Raw genomic sequence first — 23,910 nt, 5'->3', positions numbered from 1 at the left:
GAACGAGGTAAAGAGGGGAAGAGGAGAGGGAAGCAGAAGGAGGGGGGAAAAAAAGGAAGAGGCAGTCAGAAGACTAAGGGAGGTAAAAGACCCTAGATCCTGGCTTTGCCTGGAGCTAGGTGGTACCAGCCTGAGCCACCCTCCCCTGAGGGGATGGGAGCTTTTCTCCAATGAGGTCAGGCCAAGTCCCTGCTCTCCGATTTAAATGCCTTGCTCACTATCAAGCTTTTCAAATGCTTTACATCTGGGCTGCATTACCAAAGAGGCCCCTGTGTTTGCAGAAGATAATTTACAGGAGCAGATAACAACCCCGGGGCCTGGAGGAGTTCCCCCCTGCAGCCTGGGGGCGTTTGGACTCACAGGAAAATAGAGGACTCACAGGAAAATGAATTACGGGGCATAAATAAATTATGGGGAGTCTATACACACGTGTCACACACATATTTAGCACAAATCACTGAGATTTTATAACTGAAACAAAGATTTAATCCTGGAGCTCACAAAGGGAGAACCAAGTGCCTTCACCTTAAATGTTTTCTTTCCTCCATGCAGAATCCACATGTGTTTCTGAGCTGCTCCCTGCATCCTGGGGGGTACCGACCAGGAGAAAGTCTTCCCTCCGCGAATCCGTAGGACCCCAGTGGTTAGCTCAGGAATCACAGACACAAAACATGTCAAATATGTAGCCTAGTGCCTGCCACAGGGTTAATGTGACATTTCAACAGAGACGAAACTCCTTGAGAGCAAAACTGTATGGTATTTTTCATTTTCACAAATGCTACAATTAAAAAAAAAAAGATATTTTCTTATATTTGCATAACACCCTGCAAAGTCATTTTGTAGCCCTTGATCTCTTTTTAATTCACAACCAACTTGGTGAAGATCACATTCGTCACCTCCAGTGCTCTGTTTCAGAATCTGTGCCAAGGAATGTGGAGGATTTGGGGGTTTGGTGAGTAGTTTAGAAAATGCCCTACGATGATGCAGATATGTACCCCCTCTCCCTCTGGGGAAGCTCTGAAATGCTATGTACTTTTCCATCTTATCTCTTTCATTAAAGTGATCCATTGTTCACTGTAAAAATGCCCTTACGTACTGGGCCCATCTCCAGTGCCGGCATTTGGACGTTTCTAATTGTCAGCCATGAAAATAACAGTGATGCACGTCCAAATAATGCATTAGCTCCGTGGAGAATCCTTTCTCCTCATGCGCTAACTACTCAGCAAGTGCACACCTTGGTGTCCACAAGCAAATGACTCCACCCACATTCCAGGGATGCAGCAATATTTGCTGATGGGAAAGGCAGTGACTCCAGTATCAAAAAAAGACCGTATTTTTAGAGATTTCTACGATGACCCAATGTCTAAACAGAATCAAATTCTATCTTTGGTTCTATTCTTCAAGGACTCCAAGTGTAGTCCCCCCAGTAACCTGGAGGGTTGGTGGTGGTGTCTGTTAGGATGTAAATATCCCCAGCAGATCTGTTTTCTCAAAAGAGGAGGCTACAGGCTCTCTGAGAGGCAACTGACTTCACTGGAGTGGCTAAAATCCCATTTGTGAGCCCTCCGAGGAACGATGTTCCACTCGGTGACCTCGGGCAGTTCACTTAATTCCGTGGCGTGTGCTTCTGCTTTATCATTTCTTTAATTAAATCGGAGTAACAACAAGTCTTTAATTGGAATAATCACAAAGACTATTATGATCTCACTATAGTGTTGGGAGGAAGAATTAAGGGAATAATTAAAAACTTGATAAGGGTTTTGAAACACGCCAGTAGTTAAGGGAAAGTAATGCCAAGTGATTATGGGAGACAAGTGCTGAAACTCACAAACAAGCTGCAGGCTACCCCGGAATCCCAGGAACCTACTCTGAAAAGACAGGGCTGCCTTATGAAGGGAAGACCGAGTTTTCTCCCCTGCCATCTTGAGACCAAAAATAGATCAGATATTAGTGGTCAAAGAACTAGCACACAAATCTGGTTACTAAGTAAATGGAACTTGATAAACTCTCCAAAGACAATGCTTCCACTGAGTAGTTAGGCTACATAAACACCACATGTGTGCACACAGATGAAACTGCATGGAGTTATCTGCAGCCTAAATTTTAATACAATCATTGGAAACAGCCTAAATGCTTAAGAGGAGACGGGATAGCTGAATTATGAAAGTGCAAAGAAATAAAGTAGATTTTTAAATGCCCAAGGAAAGACCTCCAGGTTTAAGAAAAACAAAAAAGAAGTAAGTCACCAAACAACTTATCAACCTTATTTTTCTCTAAGAAGGGGAGGGAACTGGGGGGGAGGGGGAAGGGGAGAGAACTGGGGGAAGGGGAAAGGGGAGGGAATGAGGGAGGGGGAAGGGGAGGGAACTGGGGGGGAGGGGGAAGGGGAGGGAAGAAGCCTGGTGGAGAGTAATTCTTACTTTTCACTCTACACCTTCATAAAGTTTGAAATGTTTATAATATAAAGCTTGGTGAAAAAAAATACTGATTTATGTTGAGCCATTATCCTCACATAATGTGAGATTAAAATTTTTCTATTCTCTGACCCCTGCTGAATTATTAACATGCATTTTTTTTTTTCTATTGCTTGCTGGTTTGTGTTTATCTCTTTCACCATTTCCATGGGCACAAGCACTCATATCACACTCTTTCCAGGAAACTCCTATGTTTTTCTTTAGGATTTCTGTGCACTTTTCCATACCAGCTAGGCTCCTGGACAAATCACCGTATGCTACCGACTTCCTGGGCTTTAAAAATACGACTTCTGGTGGGAAGAAAAAAAAAGACGAAACCAGATCTCAGAGCAAAAAGCAAAAAACAAATTGGGGGCAAAATATTTACTGAGTAAGGAGCAGCTTCCATCCACCATCACCATCAATTCATATTGAAATAAGAGCCTTAAAACAAAAAGGGCAGGATATCAGGGCCTCTTATTACCACACTTTTGGATTTCGTGGAGCATAATGAAGTTAAAAAAAAAAGTGTTTGTGGAAATTGACATGATTTTGTCACGTAACCACAGTACAACACCCCCCCCCCCAGCAAAGAATTAGACAAGAAGCCCCTACCATATGGCATAAAACAAAGGTATTTCAACATCCCCCAAATAACACAGGCTCAGAATATAGGTCTTTAGGTTGATCTAGCATTATGAAAACATATTTAGATTTATGGGAAACCTGCTACCTAAGCTTATTTTATCACATTTGGCTTCAGACCAGGAAAACAAAATTTATCATGAAAATATATCAAATTCGGAACAGTGGGGAGAGGGGCTAGTGCACAGGAAGGGGCTTTCAGCAAAATTGGTAATGTTTTATTTCTTAAGCTAGGGACAGGAACACGGGTGTTACTCCTTGTAACATTTTATTATCTTAGCCTGTGAATAATTAATGTGAAAAAAATATTTCCATCCTTGGCCGCCTTGATTTAGTTGAATGTATCCATTTCAGGAGAATTAAGTGGGGCCCATATGTATGGTTAATTGACTTGCCCAAGCAGAGCTCAGAGAACAAATCAGGGATTCCTTCTCATCAGTCTCTCTGCAAGAAAGTGAAATCCAGATTTCTGCACTGTTAAGATAATTCTTTCCCTGAGCATTTGTTTGCATTTTATCATGTATTCAAATTAAGGTGTGAAGTTGCATAAAATTCAATTCTTTCCATAGTCTCTAGAAAAATATGCCTATATAAAATATAATGGCACATGTTTGCTATATTTCAAATCATAAATATCTAGAAGTATGCTGTGTCAGAAACAGGCTTATGTATTAAAATGTATTATTTATGTTTTTCAGCTTTAAATGGATTCAAGGGACTTTGAGAAATAAAGGCAGGTGATTGTAGTCTTTATCTTCAAAGAAAACAGCTCTACACAGTGTCTATGGTAACTTACTTGGTCTTTAGACTAAGAGAGTAGAGAATCTCTTTCATGTCATAATTTTTTGATAGGTCCCTTTAAAAAATTTTTTTCTATCTCTGATCATCAGGAATTTTTTTTTCTAACCGAAAAAAAAAAAAAAGGGCGAGGGGAGGGGGAAGATGGGGGATGATGGATGTTTCTGAACACATACCTCACAGAAAAGTGCAAAATGGTTGGGCCTGGTTTCTTGGGCAAGTCATGGTCAAGAACTCGGTGGTCCAGCTGTAGCCAGTTCTGCTGACCTCTGTAAGAGTAAAACGAAGAAAGATTACACAGAAAGTCAGAGACAGCTTCAACAGCACACTGTGCTACTGAGCAATTATCTCACACAGCAACGGTAGGAGTATAACCTGTTACAACCAGTAATGAGGCCACTATAGCCATTTCTATCAAAATTATAAAAGCAACCTGCCTCTGAACCTGCATTGCCATTTCCAGGAGTTAAGATACACTTGCACATGTGGAAAAATGGCCTGTGTGTAAAATCACTCACTGCAGCACTGTTTGTAGCAGCAAAAAGGCTCAAACCAACCTAAACATCCAACAGGGTACTGTTTAAAAAAACGAGTTTAAAAAGCAGCTCAGGACAATGCAGCCATACAAAAGATCGAGGGTACCTTTACAAAATTACTGTGAGCAATTTTCCAAATACGATGTTAAAGGAAAAAGCAAGGCGTGGAACAGTGAGTTATATATAATACAGTACTTTTTTAAATTAAAAAAAGAGTAGCCAGACATATATGCATTTGATATATATATAAATATCACAGAGAGAATAAATCATGAAATCAATAAGAAAGTGAAAACACCGGTTGCCTTTGGAGGTAAAAAAAAAAAACTAAGTGACATTAAATATATTAATCTTTAAATTCTTATTAAATATAAAACCCAAAACTAGTCAAGAAGGGAAACACTTCTGTTTTAATAAAACCAGACAGACACAGAACACAATACTACAGCTTTTATAAAACTATGGGGTCAAATACTCTCTGGGTGCTATTTTTGAACATATATTAGGGACTGCCTAATATTTAAGCATGTATTTGCTGATTCACTCAAGAGTTTCACTAAATTTGTGGGTATAAACATTCTCCTCAAATTCTGGCCTGAGGGATGGAAGCGGTGATGACACTGTGGCCCAGGGCTGTTTGTGATTTTTCCAAGATTATCCAACTAGTTGACTCACTGTAGAGAGTAAGTTCCCAGAGGGCAGACTCCATTTTGCTTGCTTACATAAAACTTAAGAACATGCTGATGGCAGATGATAACAAAACCTATCATGGGTCAGAAGGTATTTTCCAACTTATTTTGGTCTTTGAGTAAATAATTTTTTAAAAAGATCAGAAAACTCTAAACTTTATTCATTATAAGCAGATAGGAAATGTGGACAGTGATAATAAGAATAGCTGCTCTTTATTGAGCAACTACTTTGTGCCAACCAAGCTGGTGCTTTTCATATATTAATACTCTTTTACAATCAGCTTGCAAGGAAAGTGGCAGAGCTGGGATTTGAACCCAGGACTTTGGATACAGGAGAAAATGAGATTAGAGGGTTGAATCAGCTGTTACAATAACTTTTGGCTTGATTTCTGTCACTTACTAGTTTTAACACAGGAAAAAAGTGTGCCTTTATTTCTGGAATTATTATTATTATGAGACTTTTGATAACTGTCTTTAACTTTCCTTGGAGGAATATAATGAAGATAAATAAGCTGATAAAAGTGACATAAGGGAAGGTTCTTTTTTTTAAATTTTTTGATTTACAATGTTGTGTTAGTTTTCTGGTGTACAGCATAGTGATTCCATTACACATACACATTTCAGAGATGCTCAAATGTGTGTCTAAAATACATAAAATATTATACAACATCATGTCTCAAAGTTTTTCTTTTTTAACAGAAAATGAGACTAATTTGGAATTGTCCTTTTTGCATTTACATAGAAAAGATGTGGCATCATTTAAAAAACGTAATGTATATTTCTATAAACTTGTGTAAACCTATGTCTAAAAATGACGTAAGTTGTATAATAACATGTAGAGCATAAATCAATTACATTAATCACACAAGATACTCAAACACTATTACACATGGACGAAATTTCGTAGAATTCTTAGCTATACCTCTGGAGAGATACAGAGCAAATCGCAACAATCAAAAGCAACTGGCTTCAACTATATGAAATGTTTTTATAAGAAGATATTAGGTAAAAGCAATAGAAAATGTTTTTTAGAAAAGAAAAGTTAGAAATTAATTTTTTAAAAAATCCATCCATAATTGCACCAACAGGATCAAGTTAGAAGAACAAAAAGGCGAAAATTATCCTTAACTATCACCGAGCTATAACCCAGGGTTAATATGCTGTTTTCTCATCTTTCAGACTAAAAAGAGATTAAAAAAAAAAAAAAGCACTTATTTTTTATAGCCTGCTTTTCTCCAGTTTTTCCGTCAGCAAATGGGAAGAGATCTAATCAATATGTCAAAAGGAGAGTTGAACCTACACATTCACCTCTATCAGCTGAGCCAGCCAACTTCCAAGCAAAGTGTCCTTTTTTGGCTAGAATTGTATCAGTCAAAGGCCCATTAGCTCAGGCCCATTGGGTGGGACGGCGATCAAAAATCACACTTGTGTTGTGAAACCTATTTGTTATTTCTTAACAAACAAGGCTTATCCAGCAAATCCTTTCAAAACAAGGGAAGGGGGAAAAGATTAAGTGGGTTGAAGGGGATGGAAACCATGACGGTGAACGCAAAACCGCTGCCTCCGGAGGATCGTGACCGCCCTCTAGGGGTAAAAGACCCGCCCTGCACGCAGAACACCCGAAGGTACTGACCCGCGTAGGCTCAGCGACACCACCCCTCCCTCTAATGGGACCATGAATTCGTTTTTGTTGGTCACCATCATGACTTTGATTATGTAACTGCACAATTCCATTTATTCCATGTCTCTTGGCCTGTGGAGGAGGATACAGACAGGCTAGTTTCATTGACAAAATGTCCCTTCGGCTTTGTCTGACTCTATTTAGAGAAGTTCACCGAAGGCAAAGAGCTGATGTGGCATCTAGGCTGGAAAATGCAATTTGGGCAGCATCTTGGGAGGGATCCGACTCAGTGGTTTTATGGGGGCAGGGGAAGGGGAGTGCTGAAAGAAAATACTTTCCAAAAATATTTACCAGACAAAGAAAAAGAACTAGGCTTGTGACCAGGACATTCCAAAGAGACACCCTTCAACAGAAGCAATTTTCCAGACCTGTTCCCCAGAAAGGTGGAAAGGGCCAAATCCCACTCCCGCCTCCAAAAGCCCAGCTCATACTTCTTCTGAAAATAAACACAGTGAGAGCCAGGAGACACCTTCCAAACGGCTCATAATTCAAAAATAGACTTGCTGTCACTAGCAGGGGCGTGCACGGAGGACATTTTGGAGCCAGACTTCTTGGAAAGATTATAACCATTGACCACTGTCGCCAAAAGAGCACAGGAGGAGGCGCTTGAGTGAGACATTCTTCTTCCAATAGAATATTTAGAAGGAAGTCCTCCCAAGGCACACGAGGGGGAAGGTGGTCCAGGTCAGGAAAGGAAGTCATTCATATGATGTACCCCTTTCTTTCTGAAGAGAAGGTCCCACAATCTGGATGCTCAATTGATGCCCCGTCTGGTTTTGCTCACCTGAGCTGGGAGCTTTCCCAGAAGCCTGCCATGTGACCAAGACGCCCTTCCAGCCCACCGTGAACTTTGTAGCCTGGGACACCTGCAACACCACAGTCCTTAATCGTGTCACTCCTCTGCATCACATCCTCCAGTGGCCTCGGCGTGCCTTCTCCATCTACATGGTCCTCAGGGCCCACCTATGAGCTTGTCCCTCTTATACCTTACTCCACCATCAGGCCAGTCACCTCACCACTGGGCAAAGGTACCAGGTTCATTACCATGTCCATGCACTGGCCCACAAAGTGACTCTTCCCTGGAATGCCGTCTCCTCTCCCCTCTTCCCAGGGTCTAACTGCCTCCCAGTCTCCCTCCCGTGTGGGTTCTCAGCCGAGTCCTTCTCAAGCCTCCTTCAGAATACATCTTACTGCCACGCCTACTAACAAGAGGCTGACAGCTCCCCTTTGCCGTGTGCCTGGGCTCTGCAAACTTACCTGAATCATTGTATATTGCCATGACCCTATTATATGCACCTTCTATAGTACTTATTATTTCGGTAGTATTATGATGCCCACTGGACAGATGAGAAAACTTGAGTGTCAGAGATACTAAGTCTAACATCACAGAGCTACCAAGCCTAAGATCACACAGCTTCCAAGCTTCTATGATCTCCACCCCTGCCTCCTTCTCAACCCTTGTACCACTTTTCCTCTTACTCACTATATTCCAGTCATACTGACTTTTCCCCCTCCTTTCCCCAAAATAAAAAATAAAACCCCAAAAGTCAAGCTGGTTCTCACCTCAGAGTTTCTGCACTGGCTTTCGTTGGGAATGCCTCCCCAGACTTCCACAGAACTGGTTCTTGCTTTTTATCATATCTCACCTTTTAGAAGCTTTCCTGGTCCACCCTGTCTAAGACTGGCCCCTAGCTTTTCTTTCTTTTTTCCCTTCTTGTTTTATGGGTTTATTTATTTACATTTGGAGGAGGGACTGGGGATTGAACCCAGGACCTCAGGCACGCAAAGCATGTGCTCTACCATTTGAGCTATACCCTCCCCCCTCCCCAGCTTTTCTTGATCACGCCTTCTCATTTCCTGTTCTTCAAAGCACTGTCACTTCTGGTATTGTCTCATTTATCTATTTATTTTCCGGTCCTGCTGGACCATATCACTGCAACATAAGCTCCAGGAGAACAAGAACTGGGTCTGTGTTGTTCACAGCTGAACCCCCGGAACCTAGAACAATGCCTGGTATTTAGTGGCACTCCAGAAGTATTTGTTGAATGGATAGATTACTTTAATATTCATGATTTTAGCTTTTACTACTGTAGATGACCTCTCCCCAAAGTAGTGTTTGTATTCTTTTTTTTCTTTTTGGGGGGTGTTGTTAGGTTTACTTATTTCTTTATTTTCAGAAGAGATACCGGGGATTGAACCCAGGACCTTGTGCATGCTAAGCATGCACCTTACCACTGAGCTATACCCTTCCCCCATGTTTGTATTCTTATGGTTTTTACCATATGACTTAGCTATCATGTATTTATGGTTTTAAGTCTTATGCTGTTTGCCATGATTTCATTCACATTCAGATCCAACCTGTATGTGTGTGTTTAATCACTGATTCACATGTACTAGTCCTGTCTTTCCTGTGAGATTCTGTGCTTCATGGACATCTGCATTTCCCATTTCCTCCAGCAGAGGGCTGACCATACACCGTCTCAGATGGCTGTTGAGTGAACAGCTAATTTTGTGATACAGAATGAGGTGGGTGATGTTGAATGCACTTTTTTTCCTGCTTTTGTCCAGCTCTCTTCGGGAAACATCCTGAGTCTGAAATCAAAGCTTTCAGGTTCTTCTGTGTCTCCTAACAATTCAACTGTTCTGTTTTTTGCCCAAGCCCTGAGCACATGGGCATTACCAGGAGGTCCGAGGCTCGCAGCACACCCAGGTAGAAATACTCAGAAGACACAAAGTGTTAAAAACAAATTAACCTCTTCTGGAGATTATTTCCTGCCTGGTAAACCTGAAGAACCTAAAAGCATTTAAGTTGGGAGAGTGACGGAAAGTATGCTGTGGGTGGTCAGCCACTATAATTTGTTTCTGGAACACATTTTCTTGAATGTTAATAGTTGAAGAGCTGTTTGGAAATTATAAACGGGAAGAACTCTTCTGATATATCAACCTGCATATATAATGAAAGCAAGTCAGGCTGCCATAAAATATGCACATACACACATACGCAGAAAAGAGGGGGTAATAAGACCGAACACATTTGCTTGCATGGAGTTTTAAATTCTTATGAATTCATGCTCGAGGTCCTGGTTTCAATCCCCAGTACCTCCATTAAATAAATAAATAAAATTAAAATAAATAAATGAAAACCTTATTACCCTTCCCCTGCAAAAAAAAAAAAAAAGAATTAGCTTTGGGGGAGGGGGTAGAGTACATGCTTAGCATGCTTGAGATCCTGGTTTCAATCCCCAGTACCTCCATTATAAACAAACAAACAAACAACAAACAAACCTAATTACCTCCCTCTCCTCCAAAAACAAAACAAAACAAAACAAAACCAAAAACAAAAAATTCTTATGAATTCATTGTTATATACCAGTCTCATTTCAGAGAGGACTTAAATTGTTGACAAATATATACAACATCCAAGTTAGCATAAAAAAATGTAAGTAAAAGAAAAAAATGATAGTAAGGGGGTAACATAAAATGAACTTAGGTGGAAGTTAAAAAGTTCACTAAAGTTCATTCAGCATTAAACTATATACATATTTGGCGAATGGGCCACAAAATTGCCTTTAAACTTTGTTGCCACCAAATCCAAACAGTAATTCAGTTTCAAGATACGAGTGGATGACACTCTAGTATTTCCATCACTGATGCATAAGCTAAATAAGTAAGCACAAGTAGATTCAAAGAAATGTAAAAAGGGACTGTCACCCACTGCGACAAATTTCTAAAGCACTTAGGACAGTATTTGAGTTCTTAGAATGGTCAGTGTTCCTTTTCTTCTCCTTTTACAACAATCCTAAGAGAAAAATCTTATAGTCAAAAATCTTTAGCTAAGCAGGGCATATTCTAATTCTTGGAGCCTTTCCCCCGTTTTGCCAGTTGTAAATGATGCACACAGGTAGTCCAGACAAACGGTAAAGAAATGAAAACCACAGTCAGTTACAGTGTGTCAATTTCCAGTGAAAAGCACAACATCCCAGTCATGCATATTCAGACATACATGCGTTTTCATATTCTTTCTCATTAAAGGTTATTACAAGATATTGAATATAGTTCCCTGTGCTGTACAGAAGAAACTTTAAAAAAAATCTATACTTATATATAGTAGCTAACATTTGTAAATCTCAAACTCCTAAATTTATCCCTTCCCACCCCCTTTCCCCGGTAACCATAAGATTGTTTACTATGTCTGCGAGCCTATTTCTGTTTCATAGATGAGTATTTCAGTTAAAAAAAGGAAAATAAAAGTCATTCAAAAGTTGAAAAAAAAAAAAAAAGAAAACTATCAAAACGCTTACGTGTCATCTGTAAACGTGATTCCAAAGTACTCCTTTTCTTTTAGGTTGAAATGCGAAGCCACGAGGTCCAGCAACTCTCTTGACAAAAGTTTGGGCTGTCAAGATAAAAATCCGATTAGAGACAATTTGGCTGCAGCTCTCTCTCACTGCCACCACCTTCCTGTGTCTCAAACGGTTTGAAGCAGCCTCTGTTTGTTTTTAAATCCCCATGCCCTTTTCTGCTTAGATTAATCTACTGTAAATCAGCCTCTAAGGATTTGAGGAGGGGAGGAAATGGGAATAGGGACATAAATGAGACCATGATTTTCCTGTATCTACAGTTCAGTCCAGTACCTCATTTTTCCCTCTAAGGTGAAAGTGTGTTTACTAATGCTTTGGTGTTTTGGGGAAAAATGCTCTTTTATAGGTAGTATGGTAGAAGTGATCAAGACAAAGAATATTAAACACTGCCTAGATTATCCGAGTAACTCTGCTTGGTGGTGGCCAATTGAAGAGGCTCAAGACCCAAGTCTTGTGGGGTCACAGAGAGAACTAACAACAACAACACAATCATAATAGTTACCACTTTTTTGTGCCGGACTCTGTGTGCCCCTTATTTCACTTAATCCTTACAATGAGCCTGTGAAGTAGGGGTTCTTATTTCCATTTTATAGATGAGTCAACAAAGGCCAAGAGAAGTCTAGCACCTTGCTTGATGTCAGTTAGTAAAGACAGGATTTGAACTCAAGTTCTGATTCCAAAGACTAAGCTTTTCATCTCTCTCTAGAGATGGAGTAACTGTACCCATTGTACAGATCATCACCACCAGTACTAACTGGGCATCTAATCAGAAGAAGAATCTAATCTATGGGCTTTGGGGAAGCACTGGCTCCAGTGGAAAGAAGCATGGTTGGAGACAGCCGGAATGTCCATATTAACAGTGGAAGCTGGATTTGCAGGGACTGGGGAAGAAAAAGGGGGTATGCATGGGGAGCCTTCTAGATGGACTTTTTTTGAACTTTGAGCCAAACAGTTTAGGGTTCATTATGGTGGTTTGAGGGTTGGATGTTTGCTGTTGAGGAAGAAAGAACAGTCATGATTAAAAAAAGAAAAAAAAAAAAAAAAGAAGAAGAAAGAGAGAAAAGAAAAAAGAAAAGAAAAGAAACAGACGAATCTAAACTAAAAGGTCTGCTCTGTTGAAACTATTGCTGACCGCTCTATTTTCGTTGTAATTGAGTCCTGCACACAGTAGACAAGGGATGAGCCTCAGAAAGGAGAAGCATTTAGGTTTGGGCAAAGGAGAGAATTCTCGTCACAGCTGCAGGTGTGGCTGTCACCAGGCACCTCCACAATTTGTTATGACTCTGGGTCCACAGTGTTAGGTGAACGAAGAGAGAGGCATGAATAATTAAGATACCATCACTCATAAAGTCCCATCTGTTTTACAGAGATTTCATTCACATACCTAATCTAGCTTGGTGTTACCCATAATTCTATGAGGAAGGTTAGGCAATCTTAATCCCAGTTCACAGCTGTTGAAACTGGGTATTTCACTTGGACCATCACAGGTAAAGCGGCAGAATGCACAGTCTCAGCTTTCAGGGAAGCATTACGGCCTCCAGTTTACCAACAAGAGGTGATTCAGAGAAGTAAAGTGACTTTCCCAGGGTCACACAGCCACTGAGTGTCAAAGCTGAGATCTGAACTCAAACATCTCTGAATCCTGGCACCAGGCTGTCGTTACTCTTAAATACAGATCAGGTTTCCTGGCTTTGAAGCTCCCTGTGTCCCCTGCAGACAATCCTGCATCACTGGCTTTGAGGCACAGATAAGCGAGCAGAGTGAACACAGGCCATGAGGCCCACGGAGGGAACAGGATGGGTTGTCCCTGAGTGGCAACACCTACCTGAACCAGCAGCTCCAATCTCCTGTCATCCAGCAGGTGCACCTGGCAGTGCCTGCCTTCTGTCATCTGTGGGGACAAGACAGCAAGAGTGGCATCAGGCTGGGGCTGGCGCGCAAACCCTTGAACTTGATTTACCGTTTCTTTTGCACGTGATGCACTCAGCCTAAAACTGGCATCAGTTGAGTTAATTAACCAACAGGTCATACACAGATTTATTATAGGGCATCAGCACCTGAATTTATTCTTATATTTTTTAGCTCTTGGATTTAAAAGAAAAAAGAATGAAAAGCCAAGACCAGTCACTATGTTGAAAAAATAATATCTATACAAGCATGTCACAAAATTATGCGATGAAAAGTAGGTTTCTTTCCCAGAGGAAACTACTATATTTTCCCCTTGAATCACTATTTTATTTTTCAAGTGAAAATGGTTTTATTTGTTGGTATGGCTTAATAAATACAATACGAAGAAAAACAAATGATACTAAAGTTAAAATGGAAAATCCCCATTTTTGCAACTCTGGCTCGCCTTTTGTGGTGATCACTAACTAATTAACAGGGAAGAACAGTGAAGACACGTAGGTAAGAACAGTCTGAGGTATGCATTTCTAATTATATTTAATTTTTAGTGCTTATAATTGCCATACTGGGAACTTAGCCCTTGTAAAACATTTAAACAATATATAGAGTGCAAAGATCCCCTTGGATTAATTTATGCTTCAAATCATCCTCCCTGCAGAAATGATCACTGTCAGTTTGAGGAGAAGCCTCACTGACCATCTTTATATGGATTTTCAGAAATATACACACACATGTTTAAAAAATCTACTCCCATGTTAAATGTTTTACTTTAATATTATTATGTTGGACATATTGTTCTGAAATAAAGCAAGTATTCCTAATATTCTTGTGTGTGACTGTGGTGTGTGTGTATATGTATATTTGTGTGTGCTTTTTTCAATTCAATTGGAACTACACTCTACTCACTGTTTTGCCCTTACTTTTTTTGTGTGTGTATGTGGGGGGGGAGGTAATTAGACATGTTTGTTTGTTTGTTTGTTTTAATGGACGTGCTGGGGATTGAACCCAGGACCTTGTGCATGCTAAGCATGCGCTCTACCACTGAGCTGTACCCTCCTCCCCTGCCCTTACTTCTTTAATTCAATATTTCTTGGAAATCTTTCCAATGTCAACACATATAGATCAACTTCATTCTTAAATAGTTCTATAGTATCAAGTCATCGTGCTGACATATAGTAATTTAATGACTCTCCTGCTGAGAAGCATTTAGGTTGTTTCCAGCCTTTTGCTGTCATAAGCAATGTCACAGTGATTTCTGCATCTCCAGCTTTGCCCATGGGTGTGGAAGTGCTGGGTCACTGCTAAAAAAGCATGGCCAGTACTTTGTCTGTCAGCTGTTGCACGAAACTGTGAGACTTGGACAAGCAGATATATATCAACCCAATTTACAAAGAAAATTAATGAGCGCCAAGTATACACTTAGCATTGCTCAGGAAGTTTCATAATATTATCTCTGAGCTGCTTAGTTACCTTCTGGATTGGTGTCATTATCCCCAATTCAGAAGAGAAAATTCAGGCTCAGAGTGGGATAAGCAACCTGTTTTTAATGTGAAAAATACTAATTACAATATTGTACTTACATTTGTTTTTTTTTAATGTATTAATTTTTTGGGGGGGAGGAGGTAATTTCATTTATTTATTTTTTAGAAGAGGTACTGGGGATTGAACCCAGGACCTCGTGCATGCTAAGCATGCCCTCTACCACTGAGCTACACCCTCCCCACTGCACTTACATTTTTGGCTGAGCTCTGCTCTAAAAGTCTAAAAGCTACCTCAGTTAGTGAGATCATGGTATTATGGAGATGTGGCCCATAGGAACCTCCAAAGTGGTTCTAAGAGGTAAGTGGGCAAGCTTTACATCGTTGGCCTTTGGTGATGTCCTTAACTCTGCAAAGTCAAGTCACATACACATCTCTAGTGGCAAAAGGAAGGAGAACAAAATCTTTATTTCTTTCAGGCACTAATATGGGCACTCTATGGAAATCATCTCATTAAAATCTCCACAAAGCTCTGCAATATGGCAACATCCCCATTTTACAGACAAGAAGACCAAGGCACAGAGTTTAAGGTAATTTATTCAAAGCTATCTGGGCAAGAAAAAAACCAAGTTAAGATTTGAATTAATGTCTAACTGGAAAAAAAAAAAAAAGTCCTTTTTTTCTACTCTTCTATACTACTGGAGGAACTCAATCAATGTGTCGGTTTAAATCATTTTACCTCTTTTGTAAAACCCACACAAGCAAATCCCCAGGAACACACTCTACAGAACAGTATAATAAAATCATATTCAAAAGATCAATGGAAACGATATGAATCCATTAAGGAATATGTCAAAATTCATAAAATAGTTCAAGGTACCCTGTTGTTGCATAATCCAACTGAATTCATTCCCTGATTGGGAAAAAATTTTTTTTTCTCCTTTCTGTTTTTCTCCAGGTCTCCCTTAATCTAGTCAATTACTTTTGTCCACACACAAGTTTATCCTGGAAAATTTAATAGTAAATTTTTGGGGGTGTGTGTCCGTCTCATGACAAACACAGGCAATGAAGCCCATGTTTGCACAACATGGTCCTGCCCCTCTGGCCTCAGTTGACTGGACCAGGGAAAAGACCCCTGACTCAGGCTGGGCCAATCAGAACCTCAGACCATGGAATCTGGAAATAAGTCTGAGTGGATGAAAATATGGTGGTTGTGGGGCAGCCATGGTCTGCTGTGTGTGGAGAAAAAGGAGAACCATCTGCAGAGAGAATGAAGGAGACAGGTAGCTAGAAGGAGGCAAGAAAGGAAAAAAAGCTTGAGAGTTGCTGTCAGGGTTCTTCACGTCGTTCCAGCCACTTCTAGCCCCTTCCATGGGTCTGGGTGAATCCTTGTCCTTAAGTTCCATGAAACATCCCTGTATTCTTTCAATAAATCCCCTTTCTCTCTCTCTCTCTCAAGCTGAGTGGAGTCTGCTTATTGCCACCACAAGCATCTTCATGAGCTAGCACAGATACCTAAACCAAGGCCAAAGATTCCAGAGGGTAGACTACCCAGGTGATGTTATTAATACAGTAAAGTCATCCACTCAGAATCACTGATGCTCCCACCAACGACAGTGCAACAGCCGAGAGAGAGGCTGACTGACACCTGGGGGGCAGGTGGAGGGACTCAACAAACAGCCCACTGTGTGACGTGATGACACACACACAAGCTGGAGAAGGCGGTGCAGGGGAATGGGGCGGGGGTGGGGGGACCTGTGCCACAGGTTTACGTCCACGCTGACACATCCACATTCACTGTTCACCAAGCCCTTACCTACATGGGATGATGGCTCCTCGGGAGGGCAGAGGGCTGATTTGATTGTCGATAACAATAGAAAATCCTGCTCTTGTCAATTAGACCAAAGGTTGAAAGGTGGTGGATGTATTTTGTTGGTTAAAACAATGCTCATGAATAAATTCCAGTTGATGAAATTAGAATTCAGGAGATGCTACTTAATAAATATTTAGATGATAAGATCCAGAAACACTGGGCTGGATTTCTTTCACGGCCACACATGGCCAGGATAGGGCAGAACAGGTCCCTCCGTTAGATGTTGTGTGTGGTCTCTGGCTCACACATATTTATTATCTGCCAAGAAGCTCTGTTACGTGAATAAGCCAACCCCTTGTAAGTCCACGTGGTACCAGGGAAGAGACACAACCAGACATCAAGGAGAGCCTGCTGTGCCTCAGGCAAAGTGCTTGACAACCGACCGTGACCCTCATCGACACACAGTATTTGAAAATAAATGACCAAAAGTCAAGGAGTCCTCATTTAGAGCCTCCACTGCAACAGACTTTCTAACAAAGTTGAGGGGGATAAAACTGGAAACCCAAGCCGTGTGGGGACAAAGCGTGAACCGATGTGTTTGTGTGTGATGGCAAGAGAAAAACAGGAGAGGCTTCAGAATAAAAACACCATTCATGTTCTCTTCTTTAAGATTAAAAAAAAAAGTAGTGATACCACCTTTATCCAAGCCTCTGAAGGGGGCATCCTCAGTTCAAGTGCCAGGAAACGAGGTGTGAGAATTACTGGGACTCCGTGCTAAGTCACTCTTGGGCTCAAATTGTATCTTATCTCTTACTAGCTGCATGACCTTAAAGAGGTTACTTAATCTTTCCAAGTCTCAGAAGCAACATCCTGACAGCTTTCAGTCTAAAGTCTTGGAGAGTGAAATACACCGCTTCTTATGGTCCCCATTTGCTTGAAAATTAACAAGGAAACAGCTAAACTTTTCTGCAATCCACTTATCCTCCCATGTTTTAAAAAAGGTGTTTTTTGCAGCCACTTTTTTTTAAATTGAAGTATATGTTACAAATAATGTTATATTAATTTCAGGTGCACAACATAGTGATTCAATATTTATGGACATGGTGAGATGATGACCACAGTCTTACCATTTGTCACCATTTGAAATTATCACAATATTACGGATGATATTTCCTATTCTGTGTGTGATAGCCCCATGATGCACTGATTTATTTATTTTTCCTTTTTCTTTTTTTTTTCTAAATTGAAGTAAAAGAAGAAGAAAAGGTTTTTAATGGGAAGAATCTTACTAACCCATCTTAAAGAAGACAAATGGCAGGTAAAATTAACAAGCACATGTCAGAAACATTCTCCAGAGCCGATGGTGCAGAAACAAAAAGAGAGAGGGGACCACCAGTTCCCACGTGCCAACTGTGTCCCTGCTGAGCATTTTAGTAACAGGAATAACAGCACTAATGGCAGACGCTGTCTCAGTTCCAGGCACTGCGCTAAGCACTTTGCAGGTATGAACAGAGCCAACCTGCGTGATCCTCACACGAGGCAGAGTCTCATCTCCCAATATCACAGGGGAAGGAGGTTATTAGAGAGATTATAATAATAATCACAAGATTCCTAAATGGCAGAACTAGAAATTAAGGAAAGATGTGCCCAGTGGGACACACAGCTTGTCAGTGTGAGACCCTGGATTAAAACAAACTAGTGGATATAATGAAAAAGAAACAGACTCACAGATGTAGAGTGGTTACCGGTGGGGGGAGGGCAGGCGGGAGGGGCAAGATTGGGCTGGGGGATTAAGAGGTACGAACTATTATGTATAAAATAAATAAGCTACAAGGGTATATTGTACAGCACAGGGAAAATAGCCAATATTTTATAACAACTTTAAATGCAGGATGATCTTTAAAAATTGCAAATTGCTACACTGTACACGTGAAACTTAGATAATAAAACTCAGGTCTCCGACTTGCAGGCTGGACAGAGCATACGTAGTGAGCACAAGGTTACTCAGCTGCTAGACACCATCTTAGGCAAATGCACTTCTTTTTCCCCAACAGATTTTTTTTTTAATTAAAAAAAATACTGCAATCACAAGAAGAAAAAAAACAACTGGGCATTTCTTATTTATTTTCAAACATGACTCCCATTGATGCTTTCTCTTCCCATTTCAGCAAAAGGAGTTATATTTGAAGGGAGCTGTTCACAGATCACACTGATTACATCTACACATTCAAAAATCACCCTCGAACCCCACAGAGATCATCGGAACCGCTTCAGATTTGACCCCTACTCAGTGGCAGCTAACAGCAGCAATGCTTCACGTGGAGTAGAAAACATGGAAGAAACTGACCGCTCTGCAAACTTTTGCTCGACAACCCCTCATCCCAACTTGATACCCTTCCCGTCTCTCCCTCCCCCACCCAACCTCAGGAATTCAGAGGCTAACGTTGTGCACGTTGGATTAAAGCTCCCACCTCGGTGGCTGCCCTGCGTTTGCTCCCCGGCTGATAGAGCAGGTCCTCAGAGGGTAAGCGCTGAGTGCGGGTCGAATGACCTTCTCCATCTGGTCAGTGGTTAAATGAGGAAGATCAGAAGGGAAGTGAGAGCTGGCTGCAGGCCACAGCTCTGACTTCGTGGAGCACCCCGATATGTAGCCCATGGTGGGGGTTCAGAGGTGAGTGAACTACCATCCCTCCCAACTCCAACCCCAATCTCACTACCTGACTGAGGAGAGTCAGAAACAAAACAAAACAAAACAAAACAAAACAAAACAAAAACCTAAAGGGCAGTCAAGACGGGGGAGGGGGGGTGCGGGGGGTGCGGAATCCTTCCTACCAACTGGAGGCCGCTTGGAAAACATCAGGAAACAGCAACTACAAAAAAAGACCAGAACCCCAGCCTACTTTAGTTTTGCCTTAGCAGCTCTTTGGAACACGGTATATGAAAGCTTGGTAAGGAAGCAGCCAGCATCTTTATTTCCTCTCTCCCATTCCCTCTTGTCCTTTTCTGAAAGTTCAGCAAAAGAAGGCCTGCCTCATTAAAGTGATTTGCCTCAGGATTTTTTTGGGGGGCGACCTATCCAGAGTCTAATCCACCATCATCTCTGGCCTGGATGTGAGCTGCCTCACAGGGCTCCGTGCTTCTGAGTCCAGTCTCCGTACGGCCACATGAGTGATGGCTCTAGAATACAGATCCACTCCCTTCATGTTCCTGCTTAGGAATGCCCAATGGCTTCTCAAGCAACACACTAGAGAATCTAACTCCTTGCCTCATCGATAATGTCCGCATAACCCGATCCCGCACCCTCTCTAACTTAATTTCCAATCCATCTGCCCTGCCTTGAGACACCAGCCAGGCTGACCTTTACTTCCTCAGAATGAGGGCTTGTCCCTGCTTTGAGACTCCGCATATGCTGTTCCCTTTGTCTGGAATGCTCTTTTCCCAGAGGGCGGCGTGACTGGGTGCCTTCGCATCTTTCAGACGTTAAATCAAAGGTCACCATCTCCCAGAGACCTTCCCTGCCCTCTGTGTAAAGTACAGCCTGGCCACTGTCTCTCATACCACATTGCTTTCTTTCCTTTAGAGCTAATATTTCTCCTTTTGCTGTTTGTTTATCCTTCTCCATCTTTCACTAGCAGACTAGAAATGTCACAGGAGAGACCTTGGGGGATTTGTTCACCACGGTATCCCCAGAGCCCGGAACAGTGCCTAGAGCATGGTAAGAATGCAGACAATAGAAGGGGAGGGTACAGCTCAAGTGGTAAACGCATGCTTAGCATACACAAGGTCCTGGGTTCAATCCCCAGCACCTCCTCTAAAAATAAATAAATAAGTAAACCTAATTACCTCTCCCTAAAAGTAAAAAAATTAAAAAAAAAATAAAGAACACACACAATAAATATCTGCTCAGGTAAGGAACACTTTAACTGCCAGAATCTAGACACAGCTACCAAGGAAATAAATTCACAAATGATTGAAATGCGTAGAGCGTGGAGGATGTTCCAAAAACATCTCCCAAGCTTTGGCCCGGATAGACTTACATAGCAAAAAAAAAAAAAGCTTTCTACCTAGAGAACAAGATGTGCTGTGAACCCCTCATGAGATGAGATATTCTGGAGGAAACAGAGAAAGGTAGAAGGGACGGATCAGGACATTCTTACTTTGGGATCAACTGAGCAGACGGAGTTTTAGATTTCACCCAAATGATGTCAGCCTCAGCTGAACAGCGTGCCTTTATATCATCTCTGGGTGCTGACTGAATGTGAGCCATTGACACTCTCGTGCAGGGAGCGGCCTAGACTGACACAGACGTCTCCGATCCCGGTCAGCTGTGACTTCCCCTCAAGGTCTTTCAAGAAGGCGCCTGCCCTCCCAGCGTGCAACCACTGGGAACTTCTCTTTTCAGTATCAATCAGTGGTTCTCCGAGCTTCTATGAAACACACAGGACACATCACGTGAGCGCTCAGCACTTCCTATGGGCAGTATCTTCTTTCATGCTGTTAACAACCCTACGTTTAGATTTTACGGGTGGTAAAACCGAAGCATAGAGAGGTTCAGTAACGTGTCTCGGGTCACGGTGCTCTGCCCTGGGGTAGCATCTCAGGACCCATTAGTGGTATCAGAGCAGGGCTCCCGTGCATCCCTCGCAGGTTCCCAGGGACTGCAGTCGAAAAACGAGAGACAGTAAGAGAGGAAGAAGTGCAGGTGGCCATGAAAGAAGCAGAGGAAGAAAGGAAAATGGGCCAGGGGTGGGGGTTCTGATAAAGAAGGGGAGAATTTGGTTGACCGCAGAAGAAACTGAGTAACCGAGCAATCTGCCTCAGGAAAAATGCGAGCAAACGGCTGCTGTGTGCTGGCACAGTCCAGAGACCTTTCTTCTGCTTACACGGGCTGCTCAAATTCACTCATAACAACCCTGTGAGGCAGACTCCAATGCTGCTTCACTGTATGGGGGAGAACATTGAGGCTCAGAGAAGGTAAGTGACCGATCCCAGCCCACAAGCTCACAGAGCCAGGAAGAGTCCTTGCCCTTCGCTGCTGTCCTGTATTCCTTCTGTTACAAGGTATTCCCCACCGACTGGTCTTCCATATTAAATGGCACAGTTTATGCAAGTTACACAGCATCTGGACCGCCACATCTTAATGCTGTTCTGGAACAGCTTGATCTAGATCCACCAAAGCACAGCTGCCTGCTTCCAGCCACTATCTGAAAGCAAGACCAGAGGAGGAACAAGGTCACTGCAATCACCATTCCTTGGCTATCTCCTGGCCTTACCCTGACGAAATATGAGCAGCTGCTAAAAACGGTGTCTATGTGTTTGTTAATGATTTTCAATTAGTGTCAGGATGGAATTAACTCCCACCTCTTGGGCAGCCGGCTTATGGGAACACTGGGCATGGGATGATATTTACTGGTCACGTGGTCGCCTGGGCCTGATTCCATCATTACTCTGGGCTTAAGACGTAGTCTAGCACCCAGGGCAGTTAATTCAGCATGGAAAAGCTCTGGATCACATGTTCACTCATTCACTCAACTCATATTCATGGAGCACTTCCTAAGTGCAAGCACTGTTCTGGGTACTAATATATACCCACAAATGAGACCCACAGGGCGCTGTCTTTGGAGCTTGCCTTACAGTGGGATTTCTCAGCTATTGACACTTGAGGCCGTGTAATTCTTCGTTGTGAGCACTGTCCCCGGGCACTGTAGGACTGGTAGCAGCATCCCTGGCCTCTATGCACTAGATGCCAGCACTCCCTCCCACCTTGTGACAACCAGATACGCCTCCAGACCCTGCCAGACGTCTCCTGGGAGACCAAACTGTCCCTGGTCGAGAACAACTGCTCAGAGATAAGGAGAAGAAAAGAACTATTAACCATGAAACACACAAGACATTTTCAGGTAACAATAAGGACTCTGAAATAGCTCAGATGGCGATGGAGTTAAGTTCTGAACTTGTGCAAAATGCACTTTGAAACTCACTTCTTACCTAGGAAGCATGAGACCCGAGGAAACTGATGGGGAGAACTCATATTGAACCACTGCCCTTGACCGGGGCTCCCAGGAGAGACTGGAGGGACACCCTGTTTTCTGGATGTTAGTATGCCACTGCTAGCCCCTTTCTGCCTGGCAGAGGTTGGAGAAAAGCAAACAAGAAAGGCAAGCCAGTGGACAGCCATTTCTGCAGCTCTCGCATCAACCTGGCAAGCAATTTGGGTCAGCTTTAGCAGACCCTCCCTGGGGAGGGCATTCTCATAACAGACGATCACTTGTCAGATCATCGCCGGATCTCATAAGGCTGGTGAAAAGAAAAGCCAGGGACGAAAGAAAGAAGAGAAAAAAGAAAGAAGGAGAAAGAAGGAAGGAATCAAGGGAAGGGAAGGGAACAATGTATTAAGTCTGGAGCTGAAGGCCACCAGGAGACAGCAGCCTGGTGTCAATGACACGTGCACAGGATTTAGAATCAGGAGGCCTGGGTTTGTGTCCCAGCTTTTGCCAAGTAACTAAGAATATGGCGTGAAAAACCAGGGTCTCTCTAAACCTCAGTTTCTACCCCTGTAAAACGGGAATAGTAAGAATCAACCTCATTTAGCTTTGTCTCTTGTATGAAGGCAGGTTGAACCCAAAATTTATCTCAAAGGTACAGATGATACTCACATCACCAGGCACACACTCTATTCACTGGGCATAGATGGCATGTTAGGGTCTGTGCGAAGGGCCTGACATGCTTTATCAGAGCTCTGCCCTTGTGCCGTGAGTCCAGCAATTAGTGGCAATGATTTGTAGGCTGTTGAGTACTATTATGTTAACTGTAGGTGGTTATTTATTGTTGGCTGAAATTATTTTTCTCAAGAAAGAAGTTCTCCTGGATTATTAAGAGGTCAAGCTGTCATCTTTGAGTTGAAAATCAATCCACCAGTTAAACCCTGGAGAGAGAGGGCAACCCAATAGCAGGGGATTAATTCCATTCTGATTTCTCAGTGATAATCAACAGATGAACTCAAAGCCACCATTTATAGCTGCCTGTGTGCACCAAGTAGGGGAAACTCTTGCAAACTTCCTGCTCCTCATTGGACAGTGAGCAGATCACATCTTGGGCTAGCTGTTCTCACCAACACAGAATGGAAACAAATACACGTCGATGGCTTTGTCTTCGTTCTTTGCTTTGACGTACATTTTATCCATTGAATTCTCACAGCCACCCTGTGAAATAGATATTTTTGGCCCTTCATTTTACTCCGAAGAAGCTGAGACTGCCAAGAGCTCGAAAATCACTTGCCCAGGGGTCCCAGCTAGAAGCGGGCAGAGCCAAGTTCAAGAAGAAGCCCATCAGACGACAAAGGGGAAAGCAGGTGATACAGCTTCCTGGAAGCAGCTGCCGTGAGAGCAGCGTTTTCTATATAAACACAAGCTCTGCATCGCTTTCCAATTAGAAACTCAGATGAGGCCCTGATGAGAGACTGTCCAATGTTTATTTTCAGAAAACCATGCAGGATATTTCTGCTCTTTTTTTTCCCCCCTCCAGAAAGAAACATCCTCTTTACTTAAAACC

At 42.2% G+C, this 23,910-nt stretch overlaps 1 protein-coding gene across 7 annotated transcripts in view; it reads right to left on the bottom strand.

The window, feature by feature from the left end:
- The window catches only part of FRMD4B (FERM domain containing 4B), a 284,925-nt gene that overhangs the window by 104,727 nt on the left and 156,288 nt on the right, over positions 1-23,910 (bottom strand). For 5 of the 7 annotated variants that reach the window (XM_074344489.1, XM_074344486.1, XM_074344485.1 and 2 more), the window contains 3 exons: positions 12,989-13,054; positions 11,104-11,198; positions 4,073-4,165 (listed from right to left, as the gene is read on the bottom strand). In XM_074344489.1, the coding sequence (XP_074200590.1) occupies positions 4,073-4,165; positions 11,104-11,198; positions 12,989-13,054 (254 nt within the window). Of the gene's footprint in view, positions 1-525; positions 564-4,072; positions 4,166-11,103; positions 11,199-12,988; positions 13,055-18,830; positions 18,852-23,910 lie in introns of those variants that run through there. The other 2 variants (XM_074344490.1, XM_074344491.1) reach the window with 2 other exon arrangements.

This window comes from Camelus bactrianus, chromosome 17 (assembly GCF_048773025.1).
Source record: "Camelus bactrianus isolate YW-2024 breed Bactrian camel chromosome 17, ASM4877302v1, whole genome shotgun sequence".
Lineage (NCBI taxonomy): Eukaryota > Metazoa > Chordata > Mammalia > Artiodactyla > Camelidae > Camelus > Camelus bactrianus.
This window is presented reverse-complemented; position numbering and strand designations above follow the sequence as displayed.